The 20,327-nt window shown below is 34.5% G+C and overlaps 2 protein-coding genes across 3 annotated transcripts; one reads left to right on the top strand and one right to left on the bottom strand.

Moving 5' to 3' along the window:
• Window positions 1–88: 88 nt before the first annotated feature.
• On the top strand, window positions 89–7,254 carry LOC125862548 (grpE protein homolog 2, mitochondrial-like). Of its 2 annotated transcripts, XR_007446058.1 has the most exons (7): window positions 89–314; window positions 992–1,468; window positions 1,575–1,742; window positions 2,334–2,462; window positions 2,627–2,729; window positions 6,122–6,183; window positions 6,981–7,254. XR_007446058.1 is itself a non-coding variant. In XM_049542655.1 (6 exons), the coding sequence occupies exons 1-5, from the start codon at window positions 156–158 to the stop codon at window positions 2,708–2,710; spliced, it is 1,017 nt and encodes a 338-aa protein (XP_049398612.1). In that variant the 5' UTR covers window positions 89–155; the 3' UTR covers window positions 2,711–2,729; window positions 6,981–7,254. The 2 variants fall into 2 exon arrangements, 1 of the variants encoding a protein (XP_049398612.1); XM_049542655.1 differs by lacking the exon at window positions 6,122–6,183.
• LOC125862551 (uncharacterized) lies at window positions 3,209–8,345 on the bottom strand. The gene is made up of 3 exons (XM_049542660.1): window positions 7,964–8,345; window positions 4,504–4,650; window positions 3,209–3,495 (listed from the first exon to the last, which is right to left on the bottom strand). The coding sequence occupies exons 1-3, from the start codon at window positions 8,330–8,332 to the stop codon at window positions 3,421–3,423; spliced, it is 591 nt and encodes a 196-aa protein (XP_049398617.1). The 5' UTR covers window positions 8,333–8,345; the 3' UTR covers window positions 3,209–3,420.
• Window positions 8,346–20,327: the final 11,982 nt, after the last annotated feature.

Genomic DNA, 20,327 nt, shown 5'->3' with positions numbered 1-20,327 from the left:
GTATAATACCCTGCTGAACAAGACAGGGGTTTTCTCGACAATTCACAATTTTCTTTCTCTACAAGCGATGAACTGATCACTTCTATTTACCTCTCTTCACCACATTACTCACTTCTCCATTTCTCCAAATCTGAGCTCAAACTGTGAATTTGGAGATGTTGGTTGGTAGAATTGTATGTCGTTTCCCAAAAGCTGTCGTAACTCAGTGCCGGAGCTCGTTGCTTCTCTATTCCCGAGAACAGCAACAGCAACAGCAACAATACGTTCCCATTCTTGCATCTGAGTTCCACTCCTTTCGCGAATTCAAAGAGAAGGTTTGATGTTGTGCCTTAATACTTATGAAGTTGTTGATTTTTCGTCGATTTTTAATGTGTAGGGTTTTGCTAGGGTTTAAGCGGTACTCGTAATTTAGCTGTATCATAGGCTTCTATTTGAATCGTTGATATGTGTGTTACTTTAGCTGTATCAACAGAATATTGTAAAAAAATCAGGATGCAAAACAATCACTTGAAACCTTTACTGAAACTTTGAGAATCTAAAAAGGTGCCAGATGTTGGAGTACATTAATTGGCTGCTAGCTTGCTTAATTTTAGAAACAACTATAAGCAATCTTTTTCTGCATTTTGAGATAGTTTGCAATATTTGGAGCTTGTTCCTGGGATGTTTGGTATGGAGTGTGTTATGTTCACTACCAGTTGTAGGATGTTTATCAGTTGGATTGTGCTCTGTCAGGTTTCAAAGGGATATGCAGACCTACATAATTTGAAAAATAGTTACTTGGCCAACTTGTTCTTTTTGCTGTTATCAAAATACTGTACAGTGCCTAGATAACTTTATAGATCTTTTAACTTGCTCGAGCTGTAAAATCAACGTTCCACTAAGTTTGATGCCTTGAGATTTTATGTATTAGTTACTTTGTACTTGTCAAAAGAAGAAATGTTCAATTTCCATATGCACCTAAATATTGCTGGTTCTGCTAATGGTGAGTCAGGTTACTCTATTTCATGAATCTGTCTTGCAACGGTTTTGGATTTCATCCTCTGCATCCCCCCAACATAATGAAAAAGAGGCATCTCAGTCCCAAAGCAAACCAGGAAGCACAAAAGAGAATGGAGAAGTGAGTGAAAAATGTGAAGCTTCAGTTTCTGCTGATTCTCAGGGTCAAGATGAGAATGATGAATCAGGTCCTGATTTGGCATCCAATGATAACACAAATGAAAATGTCAAACGAAGAAGAAGACGTACTAAACAAGCTGTATCTTCTGATTCTGATTCTGATTTAGATACGGAGGACCTTTCTAGGGATGACTTGGTGAAACTAGTGGCTGAGAAGGAAGAACTCCTAAAGATAAAAGATGATGAGTTTCAGAAAATGAAAGAAAAAGCTCTTAGATCCTATGCGGAGATGGAGAATGTAATGAACAGAACCAAACGAGAAGCAGAAAATTCCAAAAAGTTTGCCATTCAAGTTAGTTTTTCTAGGCACATGCTTTGCCAGATAGTCCTGCATTTATTTATTAGTATTACGTTATGCTTGTGATTTTCTCTCATCTTCTGCATAAATGCTATTGCAGAATTTTGTGAAATCTCTTCTAGATGTTGCTGATAATATGGAACGGGCTTCTTCTGTTGTAAAAGAGAGCTTCTCCAAAATTGATGAATCTAAGGATACTGTTGGTGCTGTGCCACTTCTGAAGACACTTCTGGAAGGTGTTGAAATGACTGATAAACAGCTTTCCGAGGTACACTTTTTCACCTAAATATAGTCCATGGCTTATGTTCCTTTTTTACTGCTTTCATAGACTCTGAATTCATCTATGAAAACACTTCAACCTTTTTTTTAACAAACATAATCTACAATATAAACAACTTAGGTCTTTTAGGGTGAATCCGGAGAAATTTATAATTTTAAATTTCAACAAGGTGGTAGTTCCAAAACTTAGCCTTTAAAGCCGTGTAAAACCATACAGATTTTGGCAAAAGAACCTATTGCTGCTTATTCACTTATGCTAAATGCCCCAACCAGCTTCTGAAATGAAGCAGCAGAGAAGAGGGTTTGCAGTTTGCCATATATGTACACATGCGGCTGGAAGAGAAGCTCCAAAAACAATTTCTTTGATATTGGAAAAATCCCAGTAAAATCCTTACTGTTGCTCCAATTGTAATGTAAGGTTCAGTAACTTCAAGGGGTTAAATTTGTAATCCTTCCTATTTCCTTCTGGTCTATGTTATTGTTGCTTCTTCGACTTAAATGTCTCGAAAGACCTTCGCGAGGAGGTCTCCATTATATGTTTCTCAGTGCTGGTTTTTGCTTACATCTCGTTACTTTTCAGGTATTCAAAAAATTTGGTGTGGGAAAATATGATCCTACAAATGAAGAATTTGATCCAAATAAGCATAATGCAGTGTTTCAAGTACCAGATCCTAAAAAGGCTCCTGGCATGGTCGCTGTCTGCCTCAAGGTATCTGTTAGGAATTTCTTCTCCAGCATTCGTGTATTTTATTTGCTATTTCAATCTTCATGCACTTTATCCTTATTGATTATTGCAAATCTAGTATTTACTTTATACATCCCTTTTCATTGAAGTCGAATGACTAATAGACATGACTTCCCTTCTTGTTCCAGTCGGGGTACACCTTGCATGACCGAATCATTCGGCCAGCTGAAGTTGGTGTGACGGTAGCCATGGAGAGTACGAAGGCAGATTGAAGAACTGAAGCTTAAACAGGTGGGTCATGAACCAAGATTTTGGAGCACGAAAAGAAAAATTTGCTCACTTTTGAAAAGGAGTTTAGTTCCAGATCCTCCAATGGAACTGTCCGTTCACAGAGTAGTTATAGTTTTTTCTAGTATTTACAATTTTATTTTATTTTTTGTTTTACAGTGTTAAGTAATGTCTGTTAATAATGACTGCTTTATTGTGGAGGAGGTTTACTTTGCTGTCCTTTCTCTCAACTTAACCAAATAGAGTTTAACTCAACCCTTTTCGCTCTACTTAGCCCTATCTCCCTCTAGAGATATTTTAAATAGGTTTTATAGGAATTGAACAATCTTATTTGGTCAAATTCCCAATGATGTTTCTTTCATTACAATATTTCCAAACAAGTTTTTGGATAATATGCCTAAAGGTTTTCTTCTTGACGGGATTGATATTTATGATAGTGATGATATTGAAAGGTCACTATGAAAAGGACGACAACTAGCAAGTCGTCAAAAGAAACCAGAGGGATTATATTTACAATCATTTATACATTAGAGTCTAAGTTGGCACAGAAACTAGAGGGATTATATTTACAATCATTTATACATTAGATTCTAAGTTGGCACAAAAACTAGAGGGTTATATTTACAACCATTTAGACCTAAATATCACTACGATCTACGTTAATAACAACCAATCTTCTCCATTCCGCCCTGCCTCAATCACACCCTTCCAAGTACAAGTCATAATCCGGCTCACTTTCGGTCTGATTGGACTGATCTGTCCTTAGTTCCTGAGGTACACGAAAAGACCTTCATTAAACTCTGGCTAGTATCAATTTCAAAGTAGGTACAAAAAATGAAACTACATATTAGCAGGCTGTGGTATCTATATTGAACAAGATTAGAAATGACCGCATTCACCTTAATGTACACGTAACACACAAGATAAAATGAGAGTATGTCGTCTGAGAAGATTTAGCTATGTCCTTACATAGATCCTTCAGTCTGTCCATGTGATTATATGATGATTGAAAGTGAAAAAAGTTGACAGATAGAGCTAAAACCACATGGAAGGAAGTTATTTCAGCAAACTTAAAATCCCTCAGAGGTCTCACCAGAAAATGAACGAAATGTGTCAACAAATGAATCATATAGGCAATAGTTGATATTGGACTAATTAGTTGTGTATGAATATGTGTGAGAACTCCTACATTATTTACTACTGGAATGAAGTGAACCTGACTAGTGCAAAATGGATATGGAGAATTCATTTAATCAACCCTAATTGATTTAGGATTGTAAATATCAATTAATTTGACTGTTGAGGATTTCTAGAGTTCTAGTTTTTACACATAATAACGAGCTGCGTGTTAAAAAGGACAAACCCTGAGTTGGGAAGACTTTATTGGAATTTCACCACATATCGAGTATATTTCTTATCATTCAAGTGAATCAAAACTTATGTAAGTTTGATCAAGGGTAAGTAGAAAATTGAGCAAAGGAGAGCAGACATAAACTTGTTTGGTGTGAGGGATTAAAAATATTAGTGATGGGATAAAAAATTTTTATCTTGTTTGGTTGTCATGTTTGGGATAACTTATCCCACCATTTATATCATAGTGATATGATAAGTTATCCCATATACATGGTGGGATAAGTTATCCCAGGATAGCTAACATCAAGATAACTTATTCTGAGATAACTTGTTCCCAACCAAACGACCGAAGAAAATATAAAACAACAATAGACAACAGAAATGCAACTGTTTTTCTAAAAGGTAACAAAGATCAAAATATTACCTCAAAATCGTCATCAAAGATATCATTGATACTTTGTTTCGTCAAGATGTTATCGTTCAATGTTGAACTTGTGATAGCTTGATTCAGCTTCCTCGATTTAGCTTTGTTGTCAGGAGCTTCCTTTTTCTTTTCTTCCAAGTCAACAATCTGCATATTCAAGAGGTCAACAACACCCGGTGTAATCCCACAAAATGGGGTCTGGGGAGGTAGAGTGTACGCAAACCATACCCCTAAGTCAAAGGTAGAGAGGTTGTTTTTGATAAATCGTCAGCTCAATGAAAAACAACAAATAGTAGTGAAAGTACAAGAACCAACAGATAGTATCAAAAATAACAGATAGTCAAGGAACAATACCACAATAAAATAATACGACAGTTGAAGTACAAGAAACATCAGATAGTAACAGAAATCGAAAAACAAGAAACTACAAGAGATACTATGCCTACTAGTATGGACGAACAATGCACTCCTTTCTACTAACCGTCTACCCTAATACATGTCTTCCACAACCTCCTATCTAAGGTCATGCCCTCGGTAAGCTAAAATTGGGTCATGTCATGTCTAATTATTTCTCCCCAATACTTCTTCGGCCTACCTCTACCTCTACCACTCCTAAACTAGATCCATGTTCACTTTGGCACTAATTTTCTTCATTGTTGCAGATGGAATTCGAGTACCATCTGAAACAACCTTACAATAGTACCATGACACATTTAGCTTTCATATAATTTAAAAATGAACCAATTTTATGCACTTCCGTAATTTAAAATGCAAGAAAACTGAATTTCCCTTCACATATATAAATTGAAGAGTCTAGGGGTGATGTTGTTGGATTACACTGAGTATGTTGATGTCGAGTCTAGGGGTTTGTTTTGAATGGTTTCTGATTTTCTCATATTTGGTTGGTCAAAATGTTTTAGACTTCCCTAATGTTAGAAGAGAAAAAAAGCTCACAAGTGACATTACAAGTTAATTGTCTCCTCTCCATCTACCAACGCCCCCAACCTGTAATACCTTATATTAAAATAAGGGCATATATGTCATTTAGCTCTTATTTTAAAAAAAATAAAAAAAATAAGTTGATTGGGTGTTGTTTGACCAAAAACGTTTAGAAAATTTTTTTAAAAAAAGGGGCAAAAAGCCCTAACAGAAGTAGCATCAACGCTGCAACTAAGAAAAAAATAAGAAAAAGTAGAAAAGAAGAGAACGGTAGGAGCTGCGTTTCTTTTCCAACGAAGGAACAGAGAAGAGAAGAAAGAGTTGAAGGGTGAAAATTGTAAGGGGCGTAGGAGGAGAAATAGGTTTGAGGTAAATCTTTGTTTCCTTTCTTCTTCTTTTACAGACTTGCTAAGACTCCTAGCCTAGGTAGTTTACTTTGGGGATAGAAATCTGATTGCTAGAGATTAGAGGATATGTAGAATTGGATGTGAATAAGATGGATAAAATAGATTTAGTTAATAGTTTATTGGTCCAACTGAATTACTCATGGCTTGAATATATATGGTGCATCAAATTGGTGGGCAACCAAGAATTCCAAAAAGGGCTGGGTATGCTGAATTTAGCATGAAATAGCCTAAACGAAGGAGTTAACACGAAATTGTTATGAATGTGATTATAGATTGACCAAAGGAATTCGTACGAGTAATCGAGTGGCGAGCTTGGTAATTCGACAGGAGTACTGTGAGTAGTAATCTTACCACAATTGATGTTTATAACTTTCATGATTTTCACATGGTTTATAAAGTTAAATGTGTTACCGAATGTTTTGAACTTGCATGTGGGACAAGTCTTTTACTTGATATGATATTGAAAGGATTATTTGAGATGATCTCATTCTTACAAGATATGATTACTGTTAATGAAAAGGTTTTACACTTATTTGAGAAATAGTATTTTGACATGTGATTGTTAAACCTTGAAATAATATGATTTGATAAGATTTAATGCTCTATTCGATTTTGAAATGCTTCTACTGACTACAAGAAAAGTATAAATGGGAGTAGACCTTGATGAATCTCGTAGCTAACAGAGGGTTCGTTAGACGTGGTGCACCTTGTAGTTACATATTACTAATAAAGCCCTTGTTAGTGGGAAGGTAGAACTAGCATATTGTTACTGATATCGCTCCAGTAGGAAACTACTGATATGAATATTTAACTCCTTTATGAGGAGTTCACTGTTATTGGTTACTTCTTAAAGAGAAGGCCACATTGATTACATGATTCATCCTTGGAAACCTCCCAGCTATAAGATTTGTTATGGAAATGTTTTTTTCTGAGTTTACTATTAAGTATTTATATTGATTTTGCTTACATGAGGTAAATAAGATTGAATATGGTTATTGTTTCTGAAAGGGTATTATTACCTCATTTTGATTATTTACTAGCATGTTTTCTGACTTGTCCCTCATTAAAATGATTGTGGTTAATTATTACTCACTGAGCTAGCGTCTCACTCCTCGCTAATTGTTTTTACAGAGAGCTTAGGTGGTATTGAAGAGGATTTCAATTAACTAGAGAGTGATTTGGTAGCATCTGGTGAGCCCGACATTGCTTCGCGCGGCAAGAGAACTATTGATTTGCTGTGGTTTATTTAGTTTCTTTAAAAACTCTTAGAGTCTCTCCATTTGTCATTCCTTTGATTTGAGTCAGGATTAGTCCTTCGAATTGTAGTCAAGTGACTAGTTTGGAATTTTTTCCGTAATTTGCAGATGAATTGGTTTTATTGCGTGACAATTAGATCATTGATGGATATTATGTTGTGGTTTATAATTGCTATTAGTTGTGTTGTGAATTTCGGAGACGGGAAAATTCAGGATAGACCTAAAAACAAAGAAAACCCGATTGTCTATAGAATTCTGGCAAGGCTTGCTTTGAAATTCTCCCCTCAGCACCGATCACAATTCTAAATTGAGTCGTGACACAACCCCAACCCCTTGACCATCCTACCCAAAACCACCACTCCCCACCCCATCCCACCCAAATTACATACAACTGTTTTTGTAATAATATCTTTTCGCTTATTTATCAAACACTAGAAAACTAATTAAGAAACTCACTTTGTTTACCAAGAATTCCATAAAAAAACATTTTCCTTTGTACCAAACACACCCTAAAAAAGAAAAAATTGAATTGCAGAAAATAGCTCGGTTACATGTTCCATTGACACCAAAATTAAAAACTAACATTGACATTAAGACAATACTAGTTAATGTGTGCTTACTTAGAGCTCCAGCTCTTTTTCTCCCTTTGTAACTCAAACTCACAATTACAGAGTTAAAAGGTGGAGTGTATTTACTATCCGTGCAACTCATCTCGTCAATCAACGTGTGCTTACTAACAAATCAATCTTCCAACAAAATTATTTTCCAGGAAAAGTGGAAATCCAAAAAATAGATAAATGATAGCTAAACCCTAACAGTAAAAAATTACAACATCGTTCACGAATAGAGTTAACTTACAGGTGCATATCGGAACTTCCGTTTAGGAGTTTTTTCCGGCATAGTAGAATCTTCAGAACGAACGGAAGCAAGAGGCGTCCAACGGCAAAGCATGAGTTTTGGTCCGGTGACGTTGTTGGTGTTGCCGGTGCCACGAAAATTATTGTTAGGCTGAGTAGTAACCCACTGCTTCTTCCATTTTCTGACTGGACCGCTAAAAATTGGAGCGGTGGCGCCGTACCTGGAGGAGGCCCGACCAAGTCTAGAACCTACTCCTTCCATTCTTATCAGAGAAATATTGTGTGAAGGTGATGAGTATAGCAGAAACTGGGAAAAAGCTCCAGTCTGCTTCACTGCTGTGGCGCGATTACAAAAGACTGCTAAAAGCATCCACGACGTCGTTCTGAAGAAGTTACTGTGAGTCAGCCAACGGTGAGTCCCATTTTATTTATTTAGGAATTTTAAATTACTTGATAGTAGTTATCATGATCAATGCTTAGTCCTTCTAATGAGTAATTTGACAATAACTAAAAAAGGTAAAAATAAAAAGTAATGGTAAATTGTTGTCTTAATATTATTTTCTTAAAAAGTGTGCAACACCTTACTAATTCACTTTTTTAAAATAAAGGGATAGCTTATAAATCAAAAACTAAAAAGTCATAAGTTGGAGATATCCAACTTTTGACTTTTGACTTATTTTAAAAATTTTAGCTTAAAGGTGAGTGCTTAAAAGTATGTTTAAACTTTTTCCAAACACTTTCAAAACTAAAAAAAAATGCTTAAAACCTAAAAGCACCTAAAAATAAGCTCCTAATAATATTACTCTTGTAGTTGTTTTGTCCTTTAAATTTAGTCATTATTTGTGCTTTTTGTACTTTGATTATGTTGTATCTTGTTATGAATATTGTTTAGGTTGATTTATTAGATTATATATAATATTTAATCATAATTGTATTCTTTTTCATTATTTTTTTCTTTATACTATTTTAAACTTTTTTTTCCAATTCGAGGGCCTATAATCTTTGTATATTTTACCTTCTTCATACTCTACTTTGTGGATTACACTAGGTATGTTGTTGTTGTAATCATATACCGAGTAACTATGATGTATGGTTGACATGTGTTATGAAATCAAGGGAAAAAACATAAAATACCTTCTTGAATTAGGCCAAACATATATGCATACTCTTAAACTTGTCCCTAAATTTCATTTTGACACTCCAACTCAACTTTGTTCCATTTTAACCCTTTAACTCCAATTATTATGTTTCATTTTGGCACTTCTAAGTGATGTGACAGAGTGTGTGCATTCTAATCTAATCTATTTGGACTAACTCAAATACCAGCTTTCTAATTTTTCATTCAACTAAATACGAGTAAAAAAAAAACTCATGTTCATTGCTAATTAATAACACAATAAAAAAATATTGAAACTCGACAGACTTCGTTGAGTTGTTATTGATTTTCTTAAGAAAGAAAATCGATGCACTTTCGTCGGTTATTTTTCACGCAAAAATACAGGGAAACTCTCGAAAAGAAATTGTTATTTTAAAAAAAAAAAAATCAATGATCATCCGTCAATTTGAATTTTTTACAATAACTAGGGGCTTTGAATTAAGGTGACATTAAGGTGTCAAAATAAAGGGGCGGTGACATAAGTCTTAATTATTGAGTGTAGGTGACAATTATGTGATTAGTGATTAAGGATTGTGGAGTTGCCCTCAAGTTTATAAGTTGGCAGTTTGATCCATTGAATTAAATGAGGGGTAAAAGGATAAATGACTAAAACCTAATTTAACCAATTTTGGTAGGAACCAAAATTGGAGGGAAGCCACCAGCTATACCAAAAGGGAGGAAATAAAACATTCNCCCCCCCCCGTATTCCTCTTCTTATTCTTCTTCTGCTATGTTCTTGCTCTCTTCTTGTTTGGTTGCTTGCCTTTCTTCTTCCTGTTCTCTTCATCTTCTTCTTCTTGTTTTCGTACATTGTTGGTCTTGGCTGCTAGTCCTTCTTGAGCTCTTTTCATCTTCTTGAATCAGATTTAGCTAATCTAATCAGTGGACGAGATTTCGTTCTGTATCAATTGGAATTACTTCATAAGTGATTGGGTCCACACACCATTGTTTTGGTAAGTAAAATTAACAGTTCTTTGAAATCATTCATCATCATTTGGGTAGCCACAATTTTTTCAATAATTTGCATTCGCGTTTCCAACAGATGGCTATATATGTTGCAATATATGACTTATACATTTTGTCACACCATGTGATTTATGTTTCGCAATAGAATAGTTATATGTAGCAACATATGACTTACATTTCGCAACAGGATAGCCATATATTGCTACATATAACTTACACATGTTGTCACATGTGATTTATTTGTCACAACATATCAGTTATATGTAGCAACATATGACTTACATGTCGCCACATAATAGTCATATGTTGCAACATATGACTTACACATTTCTTCATTAATACTAATTATTTTTTTTAATTAATTTCTTCAGGTACAATAAATGGAGGGATTATTTGTAGGGATTGATTGTCGTGGTGAATGGGTCGAGAAGAAAAATTGATACATTTGGCGTTGGAAGGATGGTAAGAAACGGGGAGGGTCGGTAGGGATAACTATCGAAAGAAATATTTTGTATGATGATTTTATGAATTTAGTCATTTGTGGATACAATTGTCAACAGAAAGATCTTGTTATGAGTTACATTCCCCATTTTTTTCATAATGAGAAGGTCTTACCTTTTAAAATAACTGATCAGCCTAGTTTGGTTATTTATTTGAGAGGAGCAGAGAGACCGCCCATATTAAGAGTCTACGTGGATGAAAATCCTATCGAGGAGGATCATAATCTAGAAGAAGACCAACAAGATATGTTAAATGATGAATTTGATGATGTGGACATGAATAATCACGATGCTGAAATTGGAAAAGATGACGTGCGGACTTTGAGAGCCACAATCCTCCTATACCTATTGTTGGCAGCAACATTCCATGTTCTTCTCAATCATCACGTGTGAATAATGTTCGAGATGATGAAACCAATTTTTATAAGGGAATGACATTCAAGAACAAAGGAAGAACTGGCAAATTCATTGAAAATTGCTTGCTTGAAAAAAGATTTGACTGAAAAAAGGTGATCAATTCTCGTAATGTGTTTTCTTTTAAATGTTCATATTCGGAGTGCAATTGGTGGCTGAGGACTGTGAAATTTACAAGTAGCAATATGTTTGTCATTAGAATCTATGAAAAGTACCATACATATGGTTCGGAGCATCTTACAAGCCATAATCCCCATGCCACGACAAAAGTCATAGGTAAGTACATTGAAAATAGGTTTCCCAATGGTAAAGGCCCATCCACAAGAGATATGTCAAATCAACTCCGCACAGAATTGGGTTGTAAAGTAAGCGATTGGAAGATTTATAAGGGCATAGAGCATGCTAAGTCTAATGTTTGGGGAATACATAAGCACGGATATGCAGTGCTTAATGCATACCGTTATATGCTTGAAGTTGCAAATCCAGAAAGCAAGACGACATTGTCGCTTGATAAAAATGGGAGGTTCAAGTACTTATTTGTATCATACGCCGCTTGGATAACTGGTTTTCAAGAAATGAGAAAAGTAATAGCCGTTGATGGGACATTCCTGAGGAGCATGTATGAAGGAATTTTGCTATCGGCGGTGGCACAAGATGCTGAGAATCATATATTTCCAGTGGTTTTTTGTGTTGTGGACAAGGAATGTGATGCCTCATATGAATATTTTTTTCAAAATATGAGAATCTTTGTAGATGATACTGATGAGTTGTGCATTATTTCTGATAGGCATCCAAGTATTCGAAAGATGGTTTCGACTATCTACCCTGCATCTCATTATGGTTGTTGCATGAGACACCTTGGAGAAAATATTCGAAATAACTTTCACAATTCAAAGGTAGTGACCCATTTTTATAAAGCAGCAAAGGCGTACGATAAATGTGAGTTCAATGACCATTTCAATCAAATAAGAGATTTGGTACTAAATGCGGCATAAACTCTTGAACGTATTGGATTCCACACATGGAGCAGGGCATTTTGCCCGGGAAATAGGTACATTATTGTCTATACCATCTCGTTTGATTTTATTGTAATTTTATGTGTTTTAACTGATTTTTATTTTTTGTTGTGTAGATATAACATTATGACGTCAAACATCGCGGAGTCGGTGAATTCTATGTTTGATGTTGAAAGAAAATTTCCCATTGTCGCTCTATTTGATGAAATAAACAGGAGATTTGCACTTTTATTTCACCAGAGGCGTATGGAGCTGGTGAACCCTGCAAATAGATTTGTTCCTTCAATTGAAAAAGACATATCAAAGTATGTCAACGCGGGCAACAAATTGTTGGCTCATTAAATCGCTAACTACAAGTTCAGTGTCACTGGTCATGGTGATGTTGCTACGGTGGATCTACAAAGAAGAACTTGTACTTGTAGAATTTTTTACTTGGACCAAATACCTTATCCATATGCCATGGCAGCGCTTCGAGCCCAATATGGTGCCGATTTTGAAAATCAGATTTATGAGTACTCCTTTCCATATTATTCAGTGAAAAAATACATAATGACATATTGTGAGGAAATTCATCCGGTGCCACCTGAAGATTCTTGGATTGTCCTTTTGGATGTCATAGAGAGAGAAATACCTCCTCCATATGTTGATCAAAGCAAACCTGGAAGAAGGAGATATAAGAGATGGTGTGGAATTGGTGAATCATTTCTACCAAGAAAAAATAAGTGTTCTGTATGTAGGGACTTTGGCCACAAAAGAACTACATACCCAAATCGAAATGCTCCATAAGTGTTGTTGAATTTTAATGAATGTTCTTTTTTATTTGAGGATGATGTTCCTTATCTTCTTATCTAAATTTGAATCAACTTATGTTATGTTATTTATATAAAATGTGTGATTTATTTAATTATGTGTTGCTACTTACAACAGAATATTGCATATGTTCCAATATATGTCAATTATGTGTTAGATTTTACAACAAATATTGCATATGTTCCAATATATGTCAATTATGTGTTACATGTACTACAGAATAACGCATTTGTTCCAACATATATTAATTATGTGTTAGCTCTTACAACATAATATTGCATATGCTCCAATATATGTCAATTACGTGTTACAAGTACCACATAAAAGGCATTTGTTCCAACATATTTCTAATAAATAATTACGTGTAAGGTGTGTGAACCATCAATCAATAATTACTGTCATTGGAACAACTTTCAAGAAAAAAATTAATTACAACTCTTCATATTTTACCCTTTTTTTCCAAAAAAAAATAAGTACTTTCATTTGAAAAGTCAAAAGTTGTGTCTCTTCTCTTCTGTTCGTCTTCAGAAGTTGCAACTTTTCACACATTTCATTTTCCTGGCATTATATAAGAAATCTTCAAAAATGACTATGAGTAAAAAAAAACTACATTGAATCCCTTCCGAGGGAACTACTAATTGATATCGTTGAAAGGATTGCTTCCTACTCCCTCAAAGATTTAATGAGGGTTAAATTAAGGCATGCATGTATTAAACAATTTTCGCTCTTTAATTTGATTTCCTAATCATTTGATTTGATTTCTCAGTTTCAGGGTCCTCAATCAAGTCGCTAATGAATCTTCTGTATATCAAAAGGTAACATTGGTCAGCATTCCTTATCGTAGATGGTCGATAGTTCAAGAAGCCATTTCTTTCCTGGAAATGTGCAGAGCATCGGGAAATTTAGAAGTCTTATACAGAAAAGGCGTTGTAATTTTTTATGTTTTTCGTATGTATTCATGTTTTTATCAATGTATTTTGCCTTTTAAATGTGTTATTTCTTCTGTAGTTTGATTTTTTCAACCGTAACGATCCAACTGCATTGGGAATGATTAATCAAGTAGCAAACGGTGGCCACATTAGTGCAACCTATGTGCTTGTCATAATTTCAATCTTCAATGGCGGTGAATCCATGAGAAAAGGTTTAATGTTCATTGCCAACATGAAAAAAACGGAGCCACTAAAAGTCAGAAGATGTCGACATAATTTACGAAATATTCTAGGTGAAATGTGGGTACCAGAACCTCATTTGTTGGGAGGAAGACCCATTTGTTGCACTGTTCATCAATTTGAGCAAATTAGACGCAGGAATGGTTAGCCCATGGGAAGCGACAATAAAGATGATATTCGTTGTGATTTATGTAGTTTTGATTTAGAACTAGATTATGTAATTAAATTTTTTCTTTATACCACTGTGTGGTATTAATTAATTTGTCATCTGTGGCAACATATGCACATAGCTTGCAAACCAAATTCATGGTGAAAAAGGATGCATTTTTGTGTTTTGTACTTATTTTTGAATTTGTTCTTTATAAAATGTTTAATCCAAAAATATATATTTTTTTTCATAGTGTTCTCATTTTGACCATCCTTGAAATGTCATGTGTGGCAACATATGTACGTTCTGTGGTATAAAATGTTGTATTTAACAGTTTAAGCTGCAACAGATATGTCATATGTGGCAACATGTGTATATCCTAAAATGCACTTTTTGGGGCCAATTCAATTGAATTACGGTCTAATATAACAACCTCCTTCGTTTATTACAACTCTTTATATTTTACCCTTTTTTCAAAAAAATTAAGTACTTGCATATGAAAAGTCAGAAGTGCGTCTTCATCTTCAGAAGTTGCAACTGTTCACATTCATTACATTGGGATTATATTATATAAGAAGAACACAACAATAGAATGTCCTTTCATTTAATTTTCTCCAAGATAGGAAAGAAGAATAAGAAATCTTCAAGAATGACTATGAGTAAAAAAAACTACAATGAATCCCTTCCGAGGGAACTACTAATTGATATCGTTGAAAGGATTGCTTCCTACTCCCTCAAAGATTCAATGAGGGTTAAATTAAGGTATGTATGTATTAAACAATTTTCTCTCTTTAATTTGATTTCCTAACCATTTGATTTGATTTCTCAGTTCTAGGGTCCTCAATCAAGTCGCTAATGAACCTTCTGTATATCAGAAGGTAATATTGCTCAACATTCCTGTATTTCCGTGTTCAGTTGTTCGAAGATGCACTTCTTTCTTGGAAATGTGCAGAGCATCGGGGAATTTAGAAGCCTTATACAGAAAAGGCGTGGTAATTTTTAATGTTTTTCGAATGTATTCACGTTTTTATCAATGTATTTTACATTTTAAATGTGTTATTTTTTTTGTAGTATGATTTTTTCAAACGTAGCGATTCAAATGGATTGGGAATTCTTAGTCAAGCAGCAGACGGTGGCCACATTGGTGCATCCTATGTGCTTGCCATATTTTCAATGAGAGAAGGCTTAATGTTCATTGCCAACATGACTCCACTAAAACTCAGAAGATGTCGAGAGAAGTAGCGATATACTATATATGGATGTGCCAGAACCTCATTTGTTGGGAGAAAGACCAATTTGTTGAACTGTTCAAAGCCTCCACTTTCGTTGTGAATTATGTAGGTGTGATTTAGAAATAGATGAAGTACTTAAATTTCTGTATTAATTAAATTTTCATGTGTGGCAACATATGCACGTTCTGTTCTTGAATTTGTTATTTATAAAATGTTTAATCTAAAAAAAATTTGACATTTTTCCATTCCTAAATCGCTCAATTTATCAATTAACCGATCCGTGAAGTGTCATCCGTGGCAACATATTAACGTTCTGTTTGATAAATCGCAACAGACATGTAATATGTGGCAACATGTGTATATCGTAAAAAGGACTTTTGGGGTTAATTCAATTAAATTATCACATAATTCAACATGTAACACTAATATATAGCCTACAACATGTCTAAGTACAGAATTATGGTATAATACAACAACCTTCATTCAATTTTATCAATTATTTTTACAAAGACTATCATCTCACTAATTCATCATACAATAACCAAGTGACTCCATATGATAGTTATATAAAACCCTTGTAAACCGTTGTTCCAAGTGTTATAACATATTTTTATTGCTTAATTATGATTTAAAGTACTAAAATTTGGTCTAATTTGACATTTTTCCATTCCTAAATCGCTCAATTTATCGATTAACCAATCCTTGAAGTGTCATCTGTGGCAAAATATGCACGTTTTGTTTGATAAATCGCAACAGACATGTAATATGTGGCAACATGTGTATATCTTAAAAGGGTCTTTTTGGGGTTTAATTTAATTAAATTGTCACCTAATTCAACATGTAACACTTATATATAGTCCTACAACATGTCTAAGTACAGAAGTATGGTCTAATACAACAACTTTAATTCAATTCTATCAATTATTTTTACAAAGACTATCATCCCACTAGTCTAGTTCATCATACAATGACCAAGTAACTTCATATGATAGTTATATAACACCCTTGTAAATCATTGTTCCAAGTGTTATAGCGTATTTTTATTACTTAATTATGGTTCAAAGTACTAAAATTTGGTCCAATTTGACAGTTTTCATTCCTAAATCGCTCAATTTATTGATTAACCGTCCTTGAAGTGTAATCTGTGGCAACATATGCACGTTCTGTTTGATAAATATCAACAGACATGTCATATGTGGCAACATATGTATATCATAAAATGGTCTTTTTGGGGTTAATTCAACATGTAATGTAACAGATCATTCTAGAATACTCCACTAACACACACTCCACTCATTCTCTCTCATTATAAAAAGGTTAATTAGGGTTCCCTTAATTCACAAAAATAAGCTCTCGTTTTATATTTTCTTTCCTTTATTATTTCTCATCTCCTCCTCTCATCACACTCAAATTTCCCTGAGAAGATGTTACCATCTTGGACAAATTTAAGTCTCCGCATACTCTTGTTGTGGGTGATCAACATAATTATGTTATTCTCAGTTAATATGATGTATTCTTCATGTGTGTTCTCAGTGCATAGGTGATGTTCGTTGTTTTTGTCGGATCTTGTCTAATGGAGGGTAGCTTCATCATTTGGTAAGTCTTCTTACTTTATATATAACATCATGTTTACTGTAACGGCGTGTATGGGGTAGTTAACTATGGTTGTTTGTTTTTTTGTAGGTGGTCTTATGACAGAGTGCATGGGTAGCTCTGATCCACCACCCTTCAAGAAAGAATGGTGATGCCCTTCCAGGTTTAATCACTCAATGTTGACTCCAGATCCTCCAGTCAAGTCCTTTTTTGTTGGTTGAAGTAGAAGTATAAAGCTAGAGCATTTTAGATGTAAATTTTATTGTTCTTGTTGGCGTTAATGTCTTGTAAATATGGATATGTAGACTAGCCTAGCCTTGCATGTCACTATATTAACTATCAATGGGCTAGAGCGTTTCAGATGTAAATTTTGTTGTTTTTGTTGGCGTTAATGTCTTGTAAATATGGATATGTAGTCTAGCCTAGCCTTGCATGTCACTAGTTCAACTAACAACTATCAATGACATGTTTATGTTTATGTTTATTGTTTCCCAAGTTTATGTGCTTGAATTCCTCTCTATTGGTAATTATACTACTTGTATGTACACATAATTGGCATATGTTGCAACAACTTAAAAACGTAAGTACTTTATAAAAGTCATAGGCAAGCCCAACCTCTTAAACTGGCCCAATCGGCCCATTATTTCATTTCTAGAAGGAATATATATATAAATTAGGGTTTTCATTTTCTTCCTTGTCACTTCGGTTCCTCTTCGCGCTTTCTCTCTCTCCTCTCTCTTCGCATGGATCTCAGATCTCTGAAGTGCATGAGATATAATGATGTTTTTTATTTCATCAGTCTTTTTTCTGTTCTTTGTTTTTTAACACACAACTAATTTGATTGGCCTTTGGTTAAATCAAATCTCAGCACTATCATGTATTGTCAAATCAATAAAATTATTAATTTTGCAATATAATGGTTAGGTAAGAATTTCTGAGTTCTTTAAATATAGATCAGTACTCTAGATCTAGATCTAATGAATGGATTTTGTTTGTCTTTGTTACTTTTGATATAATGTCAAATGTAATATTGAATCGAATTTGTAATGATGAAAATGATCCCATGTTGGGTGTAAAAATTTATTTCAAACATGGATACTTACTTTCAATGCAAACTTCATGGTCGAAGGACAATCCAGGTCGAAGATTTTGGTCTTGTCCACGCTATCGTGTATGTACATTTCTACATCTTAGTCTGGAGACTTCTCTTTATTTTATTTTATTTTTTAATTTAAATTTCTTTGTGGTGTGTATTTTAGGAGAATGCATGCAACTTCTTTAGATGGAGGGATCGTGAAGATGTTGATATTCGATCAAAGTTCGTTATTCTGAGATTGGCGAACAGAATTAAGGAGTTGGAAATTGATGATGAAAATCATATTAAAAGAAGTAACAAATGTGTGATGAAGGAGAAGAGAAGACCAAATGTGGTAACAACTGGAAGCTAATCTTCGTGTTGCTTGTTGTGGTTTTTTTTCTATTTTTAAGCATTACCAAGAAGAACACTGTGAAGGATGGAAAATTCATATGTAGTTGTGTACAACCATTAAAATTATCATAGTTGTGAAAATAAAATAACTAAATGTAGTTTTTCACTCCTGTTCCAACATTTTTACTTGTTCTTAACATAACATATGAGTCAAATGTTGCTACATATGAGACATATGTTGTTACAGATGGTTCATCTGTTGCTACATATGCCTCAAATGTTGCGACATATCACTCTTATGTAGCAATGTTTGACCATTACGGACATATGTTGCTACAAATGACTCATATATTGCTATATATAAGACATATATTGCTACAGATGACCCATATGTTGCTACATATGACACATATGTTGCTACAGAGGACTCATATGTTGCTACAAATGAGACATATATAACAACATTTGATCAAGTACTTGCTCTCATATAACATCACATACTATGTACTTGCTCCCAATATAAGATAAAATAACATAAGTGATAAAATAAAACATTGTCTTTAATTACAAACATATTATCAACGTTCCAAGCTCCTAGAAACTATCCCAGCTGCCCAAACCCATTGCATTCGACGAACTGCATTGTCACACAACAGAGTTTTGGGAGGTTGAATTGTTGTCCTGGTAATCAAATACTCAATATATACAAGCAAATATGACGCGCACGCGGCTGCTATCATTTGTTACCATGGGTTCCAATCGACCTTTAAATTCCCATGGTTTATTGAGGAACTTATCTGGCAAATGCTTCATTATTCCACTTTGCTTCAATAATTTTTACAGCAACTCAAAGACATGTTGTATGAATGTCAAAAACTTGGCATGTTTCATACCCATCAGCAGGCAGTCATAAACATTCATGCGACCCTCGTGCAAGAGGATCTCAAGAGTCACAAAATGAGTTTTGTTCAAGTTCATGACTGCCAAAAGTCTTTTTGCACCAATCTAATCCATGCCTCCAGGATATGGTCTAATGCCTCTGACATAGTTAATTATATCTTCATTCCATTCAAACTCATTAATTATCTGCATAAAGCTTCTGCCACCAACTGTTGTTGCCTCCTCGCTAATTATGTCATATCTTAGTTTGAAGTTGGAATAGAAGCTAAGATTCAAGATTCTATTTGTGGAATCATAGTACTCAGGGTATCTCACATACCTCTCCCGCATGAGGCTAAGGATTTCATCAATATACTGAAATAAAAAATAATATTAAAGAGTAAAGAAGAGTAATCATTGAAAAGATAAAACAAATGAACATTATAAATTGAAGGTACTAGTAGAGAAAAATTATCCAGTCTTCCCACCAAATGTCCATGCTTGTCATTGTCCTGAAATCTTCTCCATTAAAAAAATGCATGTCGTATTGTACACGCAGTTCCTTTGCTCTTGTCAGGTCCACCAGTTTGTTCTTTTCAGCTATAGTCACACGCTTATAAATATTCACATGCTTGAACTCCAGCACTTCCTCTCCTGAGACCATTGGCAATTCTCCAAATATCTTCTTCTTTCAATTTTGTATTGCCTTGATAAAAGATTTTTTTCCTCCTCTTGGCCTGTGGAGTATATGGATGCCGAATATTCTTTGATGGAATGACCTTGACCTCCTCTTGTTTTTAAATTCATTGACAGCCTGATTCAATATTTGAAGATACATAATAGAATCTTCATCTTATTTCTTGCACTTCTCACAGAGAAAGCCAGAGCATCTTCTACAAGAGGTAGCCCATTGGTCTTGTCCAGCACCAGCACCAACATTAATACCACGACCATCACCCCCATAAAAAATAATTAATTTATTAACAACTCTGTCTCTTTTGATGGTTCTTGCTCCAGCCAATTCCATTTTAACTCTATCCACAACATGATCAA

The sequence above is a fragment of the Solanum stenotomum genome, chromosome 4 (assembly GCF_019186545.1).
Source record: "Solanum stenotomum isolate F172 chromosome 4, ASM1918654v1, whole genome shotgun sequence".
Classification (NCBI taxonomy): domain Eukaryota; kingdom Viridiplantae; phylum Streptophyta; class Magnoliopsida; order Solanales; family Solanaceae; genus Solanum; species Solanum stenotomum.
This window is presented reverse-complemented; position numbering and strand designations above follow the sequence as displayed.